The sequence below is a fragment of the Suillus subalutaceus genome (genome assembly GCF_016647625.1).
Source record: "Suillus subalutaceus strain FC151 chromosome Unknown DFJ58scaffold_135, whole genome shotgun sequence".
NCBI classification, from domain to species: domain Eukaryota; kingdom Fungi; phylum Basidiomycota; class Agaricomycetes; order Boletales; family Suillaceae; genus Suillus; species Suillus subalutaceus.
Window position 1 is genome coordinate 102,508 of NW_024540384.1, and position 14,693 is coordinate 117,200.

At 46.3% G+C, this 14,693-nt stretch overlaps 3 protein-coding genes across 3 annotated transcripts; 1 reads left to right on the top strand and 2 right to left on the bottom strand.

Moving 5' to 3' along the window:
- Positions 1 to 597: 597 nt before the first annotated feature.
- On the bottom strand, positions 598 to 837 carry DFJ58DRAFT_639241 (uncharacterized protein; the record flags this gene model as incomplete). Its single annotated transcript, XM_041381324.1, has 1 exon — positions 598 to 837. A coding segment is annotated over one exon (240 nt), but the record flags the coding sequence as incomplete, so codon positions are not given.
- A 130-nt stretch (positions 838 to 967) lies between these two features.
- On the bottom strand, positions 968 to 1,432 carry DFJ58DRAFT_732914 (uncharacterized protein; the record flags this gene model as incomplete). Its single annotated transcript, XM_041386222.1, has 1 exon — positions 968 to 1,432. One exon carries the CDS (start codon positions 1,430 to 1,432, stop codon positions 968 to 970), a length of 465 nt encoding a protein of 154 aa, XP_041239059.1.
- A 2,448-nt stretch (positions 1,433 to 3,880) lies between these two features.
- Positions 3,881 to 5,404, top strand: DFJ58DRAFT_845389 (uncharacterized protein; the record flags this gene model as incomplete). The annotated part of the gene is made up of 5 exons (XM_041393149.1): positions 3,881 to 4,008; positions 4,036 to 4,092; positions 4,483 to 4,888; positions 4,959 to 5,025; positions 5,109 to 5,404. The coding sequence occupies 5 exons, from the start codon at positions 3,881 to 3,883 to the stop codon at positions 5,402 to 5,404; spliced, it is 954 nt and encodes a 317-aa protein (XP_041239060.1).
- Positions 5,405 to 14,693: the final 9,289 nt, after the last annotated feature.

A 14,693-nucleotide genomic window follows, 5' to 3' on the forward strand; every position in this document is an offset into this window, starting at 1 on the left:
AAGAGCATGTTCAAACAATAAAGACAGTTTCAAAGTATGAATTCTGGGGGTTCAAACAACACTAGTGTAACTCTACGACTAAGGACGGTATTTAAGGTCGGGGTACGTCTGACACCGGGCAAACACGGGAGAACAAAGTATAAGTATGAGGTTGGGTAACAGAGTGCTTGGCCGAGTGAGACAATGAGTGATCAGGGGGAATGATAAGTAAATGAGCGTAGTTAGGAGCATGACAGAAACAAGATGAGATAAATGCAGCAGATATTGGACGGGGGCTGTTGGACAGCGCCACCGTTACATGATCCAAGTGCTTTGCTATGCACGTCAGTAAGTCATGCATGATGCAGAAGATGTGTATCATACATAGTATCTACAGCCTTGCATGATTCGTCATCGTCATGCATGACACAGTCAGTTGTGGACTGTGAACACACGTCATGCATGACACAGTTAGTTGTGGACCATGCGCACAGACAGCCATCCAGCAGTATGTCTGTCAAAAAACATAGATTCAACTAGTACAAGCATATACAGTACATAGACCAAAGTAAAACAAGTCTATGTTATCATGCCTGCAGATGGTGTTGGGAGGGTAGGAGGAGTCCACAAGATCTGGAAATGAGTTGACAACTGCCGACGTAGTGAGGCCTGGCGTTCAGCATATGCTGCCAAACCTTCCCTCAAGGTGTCATCTAGGGACTCCAAGTCATGGTGCTCTCGCTGATTCCACCACCAATCTGCTTGCCAGTCTAAGAATGCTACGACCTGCTGTTGTTCCTCCTTCAGCAAGTCGACCTCCTCATCCCATCCCATCACACGTGCCTGAGCCTTACACCATTTGATACAAAGTGCTGAAAACAGTGTAAAAATTAGAGCATCTTCAACAAATAATGCAAGCCTTATCATCGTGCAGGCCAACACTGGCATTCTCTGATACTCCTGGCATCTTCCAAATCCACGAGAGATGTCATGTCCCCTCCATCTCCTTCTCCCACATGTCCTTCAATGCTTTCAGGTCCTTGCTCCAATTGAGAGGCTTGAAGATCTCCTTCCATGTCTGATCCTCATTGAGAATTGGTGCCAAACTTGCAAGTGCTGCCCTTGCAGCTTTGTAATGCTCAGCGGCCATGTTGACTTTGGCATCAGCCTTGTTGATGGTACTTCTTGTGTGGGTGTTGGCTGCCTGGCCAATAATATTGCTATCCTTGAACTTGTATAGGTGGGATCGGAGATGTAGAAGATTCCGGATGTCCTTTAAGGCATCATTTGCTTGAGTGTAGCATAACTTCCATTCGAAAATATGAAGTTGCGCCGCACACTGCGTACCAGGGCCAATTGCAGATGGTAACCATAACTGGAGAGCCTCGACAGGTGTAGAATTGGAGGGGGAACATGGTTCTTCACTGGTGACCAGGAGAGACACAAACAGCATGTAAAGTAGCTGAATATCTTGCCAACTTTCTATTTTCCTTCGTAGCGAGTTGATATGCTGCTGGATCTTGGTGAGTTGGTCATCAGTCGCATGAATGCCGAGTGCGGCAATCTTGAGAGGCGAGCATCACCTATGACACATTAGTAATCGTCATGGATGCACAAGCTACCAGCGAGGCCATATACTGTGGTTTTTTTAAATCAATTCCAGAGCTGATTAAAACGGAGGGAGAGACATCTGTATGAAGAGATATATTTGTACTGGACTCAAGTTCTGCAGCTTCAATACGTGCAAGCTCCAACCGCACAGTAGCCTGTGTCTCAGCTACCAAACAGTCAGTGGAATGCTCATTGCTGTTTGTGGTAGCTGGACATGTGTGCCATATATCTTCAGTAATGAAGCTTGTGGGATGGTATAGTGCTGGCAATGCAAATTTGTTAGTTTCGACCTTGTCCTTCAGCTATGCTTGTGTTTTGTCAGTTAGACTACTATCCATTCAATAATAATCACAGCATTAAGCTGAAGTGAACATGTCGAGCAGAGCCTGGGGTCTTTTCATTGTGAATGACGTGAGGGTGTTCAGACTTTTTCTGTGCAGGTGTAAGCACACTGGCTCACAGTGTGAATTTTTGAAAAATTTGGCCTCACTGCCTTTACCGGGGCTTTTGCATCCAACTTAGGCAAAGTAGTGTCATACTTTCCGCGAGCTTGACCACATTTAGATACAAAAGTCCCGGTAAAGGCAGCAAGGCCAAATTGTTCATAAATTCACACTGCAGTTTGATATGCAACACACTGTACCTGAGTTCCCATAATCAGTATATATACTGTCACTGATGCTGAAAGTTAAGTTTTCAATATTTCATTTTTTGGTGTAATGGTTATGCGGGTGGCAGTCTGACCATGTTACAGCAGGGTTTGGAGAAACTTGAAAGAACTGAGTAAGGTCCAACTGGTCACTGACAACAGGGTACCAGAAACCACATTCAGCTTAGCATCTGTACCACACTACTCGGCAAAGTGTTCTATACCAGTGAATATCAATTGTATCACCATGCCCTGTCCACACCCCTCCCCTCCCTATACCACTGTGAAAAACACAACCTGACTAGGCACTTGTTAAGGTACTCAGCCAGTATATGTCTAATGCTCTGCCTATGCTGCTATACTTGCAAACAATAAAGCAAGAATGTTTGACCTGAGGGAAAAGCTACTAAGGACAACTCAAGATCGAAAGACCTGAAAGAGCGCTAGAGCGTGGGAATAGCACGTCGCAAGATAGAGCGCTAATGCGCGGGAAAGAGCAGAAGTCAGGAAAGCGGACACTGAGTCAAAGGAGGGTAATGGATAGCGAGTGTGATCAAGGGTATTGATTGCAAGTAAGGAAAGTCAAATAGGGGCCATAGAGTGCAACTAAAGGGTGACTACTTCTAAGTAAAACCTAAGGGAAGGAAATACAGTTGAAGGGAAGTAATGTCGAAGTAGTCACCATAGGCTTCTTATACTAGTAAACTATACCATCTCGGACTCGGAAGGGATAGGATATACATGTAATAAGACTGTAGCACTTTTTACAAACTCGAGGGAAGGCAAATTACATACCAATGAGGTAGGATGGACCATGGATGGATTCCAATGTTTCGGGTGGATCCTAGAGCACGAAAACAGCGCGCTGGATAAGCGCTAAGCGTGGGAACAAGCGCTAGATAGAGTGGACATGCACTAATGCTCCTATAGACACATTGCTGGTAGTTCTGATAGCGCTATAAGCACAGGAATAGTGTCAGATAAGTCGTGGGAGTGTGAATAGTGCTGTGGGAATGTGTGCGCATAGTGCGGGAAAGTGCGGAATAGCGTCGGACAAGGGTTATGGCTGAGGCAAGTGAAGACTGCTGATAGGGGAGTAGTGAATAATATGAGGGATAACTTTGGTCCACCTATTGAAGGCTTATGCAGGTATACATGCCTAGCGCCAATATGATTGTCACACCGCCTGTACATCACCAAACACTCACCTACATGGAATCACCCGTCAAAACAAGGGCACTGACTAAATGGACACCAAGTTCACACCTGTCCATGTCATATTCATCCCATCTGATTCCTGTACTAGTTCGCCTTGTGCGACTGAGTACATGTTCAGTTATGCACCAGATAGATACACAATATTGCATGTACTCTTAAGGTCATCTCATCATGATGGATGGCGCATCCAAAACGGCTGGCAGTAACAACAGACCAGTGGGATACGTCCTACACCAGGACATTCACGCATCTTGAGAGATGTGATAAGGACACTGGAGGTCCTATAGACTAGATTGAATTGTCCTACATAGAGTAGTACTTTGCAAAGGACATAAATGGATGGAAAAAAAAATTACCATTTATATGGCCAGCTGAGGAATGATCCTGTTTCGCACTTCCTCAGCTTGTCTGCAGATATCACCTATGCTTGGCCCCAATATCTCTGTTGGGAAATACCTGAAATGTTCGAATTGCCTGACAACACCAAAGGGGTGGCTGGATGGCTGTACAAAGTTTGAATTTGAAGGACACAGGCTTGACGTTGCAATATTGTATGTTTGAGCCACAGTGATGCACAGGACTTCTTTACAGCTAGTACCACTGGAGTGGGGGGCCCCTAGGCAGGGGGTCAGGCAGTAGGTGAGGTTTGGCAGTATTTGGCAGTGTTTGTAGTGTAGGCATAGAGCTTGGATGTAGTAGGGTAGCATAGCACATCTTTCTGTCCATCCCATAGAGAGTGTGGTTTTGGCTACTCCAACTGGTGAACAGAGTGAGATTGTTTCAACCAAGTCATTCCTTGGTTCCCTGTAGAGCCCAAAGCACAGTGTTTAGAGCAGAACCTAGAGCAGAGTCCAGAGCAGAGTCCAGAGTAGAGCCCAGAGCCAGAGCCAGAGCAGAACCCAAAGCTTCTAGAAGTCAAAATTGAAATCTAGAAGAATGCCAAGCCTTGTGTCAGAACACAAGGAGAGAGCACCAAGCATAGCATTTAATCAGTATGATAATGAATCTTTCACTGAAACCCACAGTATAGCCAAACTGCCTCCTCGAAAAGAACTCTCACCTAGAGACAAGAAGGGACAATTTCTGAAGAAAAAGCACAGCAATGGAGAACTTTCCAATACCACATTACCTTCCTCAGATTCATTGCCCCTAGATACACCAGAGATCAATCAGCGAGCACTAGAGCACGAGCACGAAGAGTCAGAGCACGAAGTAATATGGCAATTGGCAGATGACAAAGAATCATTAACAGGTGCACTAGATCCATCAGCAATCACCCTTCCAAACTTCAATAACGATAACGAGGAAAAAGAGGACAGTGAAGAAACAGAGAATTTTCAGTTTCCCCCGGTAGAACCACCAAGCCCACCAAGGGAACCTCCTCTACCACCAGCATTAACACCAGTGAAGCCAAGGGCAACACAAGCCACAGTACCATCACAGAAACTCACCTCACTGCGCCCAGCACCCATCACCACACCATGAATGTCTAACACTACAGGTCCACCAGCGCTATTCCATGGTTGAAACAGTGAAAATGTACAGAACTTCCTGCGGGGTACAGAGATGTACATCTTAATCAATGGAATCAAGGATAAAGCAGTGAAAGTGGTGCTATTCAGCACCCTTATCTCTGTGGGATCTTAGGCAGATCTATGGTGGATAAACCTTGATGCAGCGCACAAGGTCAACTGGTTAGCTGTCAGAATAGTGTTTATTGCCAAATGGCCGGTGATAGTTGCGGCAGACAAGACCAAACTGGAATACCAGAAAGAGTTGTTAGCGATACACATGAAGGAGGAAGAAATAGTAGAATGCATCACAGTTACAGGAATTGAGACATGGTCACATGTACACTTCCATGGTACACTGAGGAAACTGGTACAGGATGCAGGAGTAGACAACACACCTATCCTGATTCAACAATTTCAGGATGTGCTTCCATGAACGTTGAGAGACCTAACATTTCCAGTGCCACTGGACTGGAATACATTCCTAAACGAGATTAAAGATGCCAACATTGACACCCTACTAGAGAAGGTGAAATGAGCCAGAGAGACAAAGGAAGTAGAGAAGGCACAAAATGCTCACATCGCTTGACTCGAAACCAGGAAAAACGACCCAGTAGAGATCCTTTGTCTGCAGATGCAGAGAATGGCCATAGGAACACCTGTCAACCAAATGGTACCATACAACACACTGCAGCAGCAGACCCCACAAAACAACACTGTGTTCAATAACACAGCTTGCCGCCAGGTACACTATGTAACTGGGAACCAGCCAGGGGCAACTCAAAGGCCTCAAGGTCAGCCTCCAACCCAAGAAGAAAGAGATGCGATGTGCACTAGGATCAACAAGTTGCCTCATCACCCTGACACTCCAGTGGGGCAAGTAGCATATGAGGAGCAGCTCCGTCAGTGGGGAACCACGTGGGGAAGTGGGGTGAGGTGTAGCAAGCATACCCCAGTCCTGTTAACCCCAGGAACGGCACAAATATGTTCCAGGGAGTGCTTCAGATGCAGGGCACACAGTCATATAAGTCCAGAGTGTCAAGTATCACAGAATGTGCAGCTGACAAAGAACAAGACAATTCAGAGAGGAATGTGTTCACGAACCCTGGGAATGTTCAATAGAGCAACAGCGCCCCAGGTCAATGTCGTATTTGACAACTCGTACCTGCTCGAATCAGAAGAACAGGGAAAAGGGGAAGGGTCATCAGTGTAGAGGACCACATGATGACCCAACAGAATACTATACCTCACAGAAATGGACAGCTAGTCATCATGTGTGAAGAGGAACCACACGAGGACCAATACAACAATCCTGCCAAAACTGCTTCCAGTACCGACCATGTCACCAGTTGTCTTGATATAGAAAAATATGATGTTGTGAACCTGTATTCGGCAGATGAAGAACTGTCACAAACCAAATGTCTTCCCTTCCTGCAGAATATCTCATTTGCAGGACTGAAAGGAGAAGTCATTCAAGTCAAAGCCCTATTTGATGAAGGCACAATGATCAGTGCAATGAGTACGGTGGTTTTCCAGAAAGTTAAACACCAACTAGGAGACTGGGGACCATCAAATCAACAGTTAAGAACGGAAAATGACACAATCATACCATTATCAGCAGTGTGGAAAGGGAAGTCACGATCACAGGCATCCAAGCACAAGGTGAATTTGAAAGTCTTTGACAGTGCAGGAGGATGGAACTTATTATTTGGTAAACAAATGTTGCGAAGCTTCAAGGCTATACACAACTACAAGACAGACCAAGTCCATATCAGGGGCAGTGGTGGCGACAGGACACTAACCAACCAAAGCAAAGCCACATGTCCAACCATCAAAGAAGCCCGGGAAGAAGAACAAGATGTAGGAGCCATAGAGGAAGAGGTGAAGATCGAGGATGAGAAGGAAGCAAGACCTACACAAACAAAGCAAGGTCAAGCAAGAATGAGCTGGAAGCAATGACGAATGTACAGGGTCAAAAATAGCATGTATCTGGTAAGGCACGGAATTGCGAGATGGGTAGGAACCAAAAGATGCAAGGGAAGGGCCTTAATAGGAGAGAGACAGTGAAGACACATAAATGGGAGTGATGAGCTCCCCTTGAGGGATGTCCAAACACCTTCCAGGGAAAACCCACAAAGTCATGCAATTGACCACTTGATACCCACAGAACAGGAGATATCAATATGTGTGTTAACAGAAGATGGCGACATACCTAGCGACCTGCTCAAAGCCCTCCTCAACAAAATACCAATTGACTTCTTCAAAAACAAAGCAGCTATATTCACATGCCTCATGGATCCAATGAACCCAAACTGAGTCGCCTTTATCGTCAAGAAGGTTCAGTACAGTGACAACCTAATGGCTGACAAACGCAGACAGGCAGAAGCACTAGTAGCATCATTTGCAGATGTCTTTGCAGGATTACTGCCAGAAGTACTCCCAATACCAGGAGCAAAACATACGCTCAACATCCCAGAGGGCACAATGTTCAACCTAAGAGTCCATCAGTGAGCGCTTACCCCACCACAGCTCAGATTCTTACATGGCAGGATAGATGAAATGTTGGTGGCCAGAATTATAGAAAAAGCACTACTGGACCTAGTCAAATGCGCAGCAACAGCCATGTTAGTGAAGAAAGTATATGAACAGGGTGGACTCACATTAGAAGAGCTAAGATGTCGAGTCAACGACCAATGTGAACAAGATGGACTCCCACCAGTGTTCACACTCCCAGAATGGGAAGTACAGGACAACCAGGTGCCAGCACAACCTGAAGGACCACAGAAATGGAGAATCTGTCAGAATTTCAATGAAGTCAACAGACATACTATCATAGCCCCAATGCCACAAGGCGACATCAGAGCCAAGCAACAACACCTTAGTGGACATAAATATGTCACAGTGTTCAACTTTGTGTCAGGATTCTATGCAGTTGATGTGCTGGAAGAAATCACAGCCATTCACAGCATTCTATGTAGAAGGAAGAGGGTTGTTTTGGTATAAACGAATGCCCATGGGACTCACCGGCACTCCTTCCACATTCGCAGATATGACAGCAACACATTTGCACGACCTAATCACAGATGGAACCATGGAACTATTTGTTGACAATGGAGGTTGCTCAGCAGACACATTTCAAGATATGATGGAGAATCATACCAGAATCTTCCAACACTGCAGAGAAAAGAAACTTTCACTGTCACCATCAAAGTGCAGGCTGTTTATGACCGAAACAACCTTTGCAGGAGCTACAGTAGGGCCAGGGAGTACAACCAGACCTAGAGAAGTTAACCGCTATCGTGAACTGGGAGAAACTGGCAGACACACTAAACTTAGAATTATTTTTAGGACTTACAAGCCATTTCAGAGACCTAGTACAAGGATACACAAAAAGAGAAGGGCCATTGAGAGACCTGGTAAAGTCAGCACCATTGAAACCACCATATTCAAAAGCCACATACTGCCAAATACTCTGGGACTTCAAATTAGCAGAGCAATGGGGCAATGAGCATAATAAAGCCTTCCTGGACCTAAAGACAGCATTAGTATCAAGACCCATCCTCCAAGCTCCACGTTATGATGGCTCATCATTTGTAGTAATATCCGACGGCTGTCAAGAAGGCCTCGCAGCAGTCCTATCACAAAGGGTTCAAGCAGAGAAGCAGTCAGGGAAATTTGTAGAGACTCCTCCCAATCACATTTGCATTGAAACACACATCAACAGCTGAGCACAAATACAAACCATTTTTACTTGAATTTGCAGCGCTAAAATTTGGTTTAGATAAGTTTTCAGATATTGTCTGGGGATTCCCAGTAGAAATAGAAATAGATTGCCAAGCATTGAGAGATGTACTCATAAATGACCATCTTAACACAGTGCACGCACAGTGGTGCAACAGTATATTAGCTCACAATATTGTTGATGTTCACCACATGCCAGGCAAGCTCAAAATTGTGGTGGACAGCTTGAGCAGACAGTGGGAAGGACAACTGCAAGACACCAATCTACAGGATGGCAGCGACTGGACGGTCAGCAAGGACTTGGAGGTAACAACAGGACTGACCAATGACATCCTACTAATGACAACAGAAGCCTCCAGAAACAACAGTAAGTCTATTAGAAAGATTCACTAACGAACCAGTTTTTTTAGAAGTTGTAAAAGCGATAATGCAAATAAGATCAGATGCACCACTCAAGGACTGTTATGAACTAGATAAGTTCTGTCATATAGCTACTCGATAAGAGTAATCAGCTAAGGACAGTTCAGGACCCTTGCGTATACAAGGGGGTTGATTTCATAAGACAGGTCAAGGAGAGTGTCCTCGACTTGAATCAAGTCTAGATGACTTAAGATTGGTGGTCTTCAGCGAAGGAAGTTCCAGGTAAAACCTAGTAAGATTAACGGTTCTCAAAGTCGAACCTTCTAAGAAATTCACAGAGAAATTTTGCGAATTCGGATGCTGCCGGTACGGCAGGTTTCGAACTCCGACCTGCCCTGCCAGCCAGTGTGCTCAACATCGTCGTTACCGGCGTTGACGCTGCTAAAGCCTTAATCCAATATCTAATCACTGTCATTAAGCACACCCTAGATCATGTCACGCTCAAATCAGAGAGGCCGGGGTGGAGGTGTCCAGGCCAACGCACCTGCCAGTACGGACACTGGGAAGAAGTGTACCATTCACTGGGAGGGGGTCCGTGGTGCTCGTACTGAACGGCTACTTGCCTGGTGCAAGGAAAATGACAATGCACGAATCAAGCTTTTCTCTGATTCGGCAAAGGATGCCAAGGAGCAAGGTCGGAAGAAGAAGCAGAGTGGTAGTTCAAGAGATGTTGTCTATTCACAGGTCGCACACGCAGTATTTTCGAATGATGAGGATCTGGAGGTTCAACGACTCTTCAAAGAGGACCCTAAGGCCTTTATCAAACCAGTTTCAACTCGTTTCGGCACGTAAGTATCTAGTTCCTCCTGCGTCATTCATCTTCCCACTGGAATCACTGATAAGATGTTTCAGACTTCGAAGAAAATACAACGAGTTCAACAAGGACCTCAAGCAGTCAGGAGCAGGAAAGACGTATGCAGAGCTCCAAGAGGATCCAAAGATGAAGTCGTTGATCGGTCCGTTTTAGCTGTGTTGATCTGCACATGTCTTAACCGTGTTTCCATCAGATACAAAGCTCGAAAAATTTCCCTGGTGGCCTGAGCTTCATGGCTGGTGGCGGACCAACCCAGCCTTCAACTATGCCTTCTCTACTGCGGATGTAGGGCAGGACTTTGCATCTGCCGCATTGGAACACTTTGATATTCAATCGATGCAACTAAAACCGGCTACAGGTGACGACGACACTCACACAGACCCTGAAGACGGAGAAATAGTTGAGATCAATCCTCGCACTATGGATGATGGTGGTGTTGTAGATGTGACAGATGATATGGTGGTTGACCAGCCCCCCCGCGTGGAATCAGTCAAATCATCACCACTTTTAACTTCGGACTGTGGTCCTAGCAACACACCTGATTCATTCTCGCTAATTCCATTACCATCATGGTACCAACGACCACAGCTCCCTCCCATCTCAACTTCTGATGCGCTTGGCCCAGGAGTAGTATCATTGAACTCTCCTGAGCGCTCACCAGCATCCAATAAAAACGCCGTTGATAATTCACTGTCTTTTTTTTCGGATTTCAAGGAGTCTTCACCGAGCCATCAGTCTACACCTATTGACTCAGAAGACTCGGACATTGGTGCCAGCCGAGCACTACGGTCTCTCCGTGTCAGCTCACTTAAGGGAAGTCGCGAAAGCTCACCTTCTCTCGCTGCAAAGCAGTCTCGTCCATCTTCTCAAAGCACATCATCTCAGCTTAGCCGTCCTCCCTCTTCATCACGCAAACGCCCTGGCACCAATGCTCTTGACCAGACCGCAGAAAGGATGTCCCAAACGGCAGAGTCTTTAATGGTACACCTCGATGGCAAACGCGAGGGTCGTGTCGAGCATGAACACTATAAGCGTATGAAACTTGAGAGCAAAGTCTGGGCTCGTGATCTCAAGGCCCGCAGTGCTCGTGATGAGTGGGAGCATGCAATGCGTCTTGCTGAACAAGACCACCTCCACCAACGGGAGAGGATAGTTCAGCAAATGGAGGTTTGCAAGAATCGAACTTGAGCTATCTCGTGCACGTCGAGAAGAGGAGGAGGCCCGGATTCGTCGTATTACTATGGAGCGTGGTCTTGATCAAAACTGAAGTACTAGGTCCGTACTATGTCATACAACTGATCGTTAAGCAATGCAAATGGTCCTTTCTCTGCAAATTTCCCTCGTTGGGTACTAAAGAGGATGAAGAGCTTCTACTTGACGCTGAACTTAAGCGCAAATTTCCCTCGTTGGGTACTAAAGAGGACGAAGAGCTTCTACTTGACAAAGAGAGTAGCAAAGAAACCCAAGATCGAAACAAACCGTATCACTGGACTCAAGATATGTACGTTCTAATTACGCCAACGAGGAAAGCAACCGTGTCTTCAACGTGTTGCGAAAATCCTGCCCCACACTTCCAATGTAAGTCTGATCACCTATTGCACCACCCTCTTGTTGATCCTCCTCTCCCACATCGCCATCAGTTTGCCTTGGCCTCCGAGGTTGTTGGTAGAAGCGGACATTCGAGTCCCCATGGTTTAATTTTTCCTCGATTTCAATAATTAAATTGTGCAGAATGAGGCACGAACGGATCCACATGTTTGCGTAGTCAAGGTCCTTCTGATTTTGGATTGGGATGCGAAGCTCCCGCAGTGATTGGAACCGGCCCTTGATAGAGCCAAAAAAATGCTCTGAACGAACACGGACCTAGACACTTGGTAAGCACTATGAACATGTATTGTGATCCATACTCACCGTTGACAGGTTGTGATTGAACGTCTTTTGGTCCTCCGTCAAACTCCCTCCCGGTGGCCGTTTATATGGTGGCACACACCAGGTTCGTGCAGCATATGCCGAGTCCGCCCACAACCACTCTCCTGCACCAAAAAACGACTCAGGATGCCGGGAAACTCTCGTTCGTGCGAATACGTTTGAGTCATGGAGACTCCCAGGTACGCCAATGACATAGTCCACGATACGAAGGTTATGAGGGAATATAACAACCTTTTAAACTGTAAGTCACTGTGTTGCACACCGAACCGATACTTACCTGGGCTGTTAGAGAGTAGTCCGAATTCTTGTCGAAGAACCCTTCACCATGCCAACCAGGTTTCTCGTGTAGAGGGGATGGAGTCCCATCTACACAAAGAAAACCTCCACGCCATTCACGACATGTCTTGCTTTCCACGTAAGCTTTCGCCCGCTCTCGCTCCATTTGATCCTCGTGATCAAGCGGATCGAAATGAATCGCCCGGTCATGAAGCTGCAAGATCGCAATCATAACCCGTTTGTAGCAGTTATAAACGGTCCCCAAGGATACTCCAGCCCAGTCAGATATATCTTCAGTAGTCGCGGCATTGCCATAATGGCCGACACCGTTTAGAAAAATGGCGAGCTGGACCGCAACAGGGAGTTGGGGGTTATTTGAGCGGTTATAGAAGATGGGGTGTTCTTGAATTAACTTTGTGAGTCCATCGAACACATCTGCCTCAACACGAAGCTTGCGGCGAAATTTATCAGCTGAGAACAGAGCCCACTCCTCCAGCAAGTGAAGCTGAGGTGCGCGATTCAGACGTGGATGCACATTCAGCACTCGACACTTCTCCACCTCATCATGCAGCGCACCGATTGCGTCAATGAACTGGGTAAAGACCCGTTCACACATGTCCGGGATATCATGCGATAAGAAGTCGGAGTATGCTGTCGAGAGCGATACCAGAGAGTTGATTGATGAGGCAGATGTGATTGACGATGTAGGCGACTCCGGCCATGTTGGTGATGCAGTCCGTATACTGATATCCGAGTCGCTACGGCCACTGGCAGCATCATCAAGCTCTGTATCAGAGTCTGAGTCTTCATCCAGTATTTGATCTATCATAAATTCAATTAGTTCCATGTATTGCGCGACGGAAAGGTCATTTCTGGTTTGTTTGAGGCTGCGAAGCAGCATCTTTCGATCTGATTCACGGGGCATATCAGTGATGGAGCTTCAGAATGCTATAGCAGATGGTACAAAGCTTAGGGTTTATTTGTCAGCGTCGGAGCTTCAATACAACCGGCAACTCGCAAACTTTTGACGTTTCCAGATTCTATGAAATCAACTTTGAGAACCACTATTAAAGTAGTGCTGCCGAAGTTCAGTTCCGTCCAGTTTTTTTCAAGATAACTGAGGACCGAGAACTGAACCTCGGTCAAGTTCACAAAGGTAGGGTGGACTCTGGGCCGGACCACTTCGAACGGGTTCACAATGGTCGGGTTCGAGTTCGAACCAGTTCGAACCGCCGAACGCAACATGAAATTAGCAAAATTTTCCAAGTACGAACAATTGTAGGCTAGACTATTCAACAATAAAATTTGAGGAGCAACAAGCTCAGCCTGCACCATTGCTGATACTGGCCTTGATGGTACGCACTTTTCAACAGTTGAAGTGCCTCGAATGTCTCTGGAAGCAAGCAGTTGCGACGTGTGGTGCCGGTGATGGCCGCCACTTGAGAATGCCCGTTCAGATGCTACCGCAGACCCCTGAATAGCGAGGTAATCTTTTGCGATGCGAGCAACAGTGGGATACTGAACCGAGTGATGCTTTAAAAAAATAATTGTCAGCTTCAAGTTACACGGAATATTAAGGATATGAGCTTACACCCCACCACGCGACTACATTCTCAACATCCTCCAGTGGTGCAGCTAAGTAGTCCTCCAATTCCCGACGAGGCCTTTGACGAGCTGCGTCATGTGAGACACGAGCTTTGATTGCATCACGCATCCAGCTCTGGCCGTAGGAACCTTGGCGTGAGAGGGATGGTGTAGCAGAATGTGTCGTCGCAGCAGATGAAGGAGGGGCACGATAATACTGATCAAACTAGATACTAAGTTAGTGCGCAGACAATTTATTGAGATACCCATGGACTTACCACATCTTCGAGCTGTTTCACTCCATCAGCAAAGTCTTGAGACACCCATTTTGCCTTAGCGTAGGCAACTTTGTAGTTAGGGTCGAGGGCTGCATGATGAAAGTAAGAGTGTCGTCAAAATGAGAATGTGTTCAGGATGGGGCGAGATGGGCATGTCATCGTCAGGATCATGATACCATTTGATTTCGGACGCATCCTTCAAAACACCATTAGCATTAACTGCAGAGTTCGACATGTTTTGATGAATGAGCTAACCTTGGACGCACCCCACCCTTTTATCCTTTGCTGATGTTCTGCGTAAGACCAGAATGAGATATGAATATCCACTCTGATCAATTGCATCGGTGATGATAGTGCCGGTGATGATTGCGCCAGGGATGATTGCACCGGTGATAATTTCACCGGTAAACTTACTGATATGTCAACAGTGAGCATCTTTCGACGAACCTGAGGAGTCGCAGAACAGAAGCAACAAACCTGCAACTCTAATGATGGGTTTGGACCGGTTCAGACTCGTCCGAACGGGTCCGACGTCCATCCAAGACCACCCGAACGAAGAACCTAAGGTTCGGTCCTGTATCATATGTCGAACTACTGACCGAACGGTGGTTCCGTTCGCAAAAGTTCAGGTTCGAACCTAGGTTCGGGACTGAACTGCGGCAGCACTAGATTAAAGTAAAGAA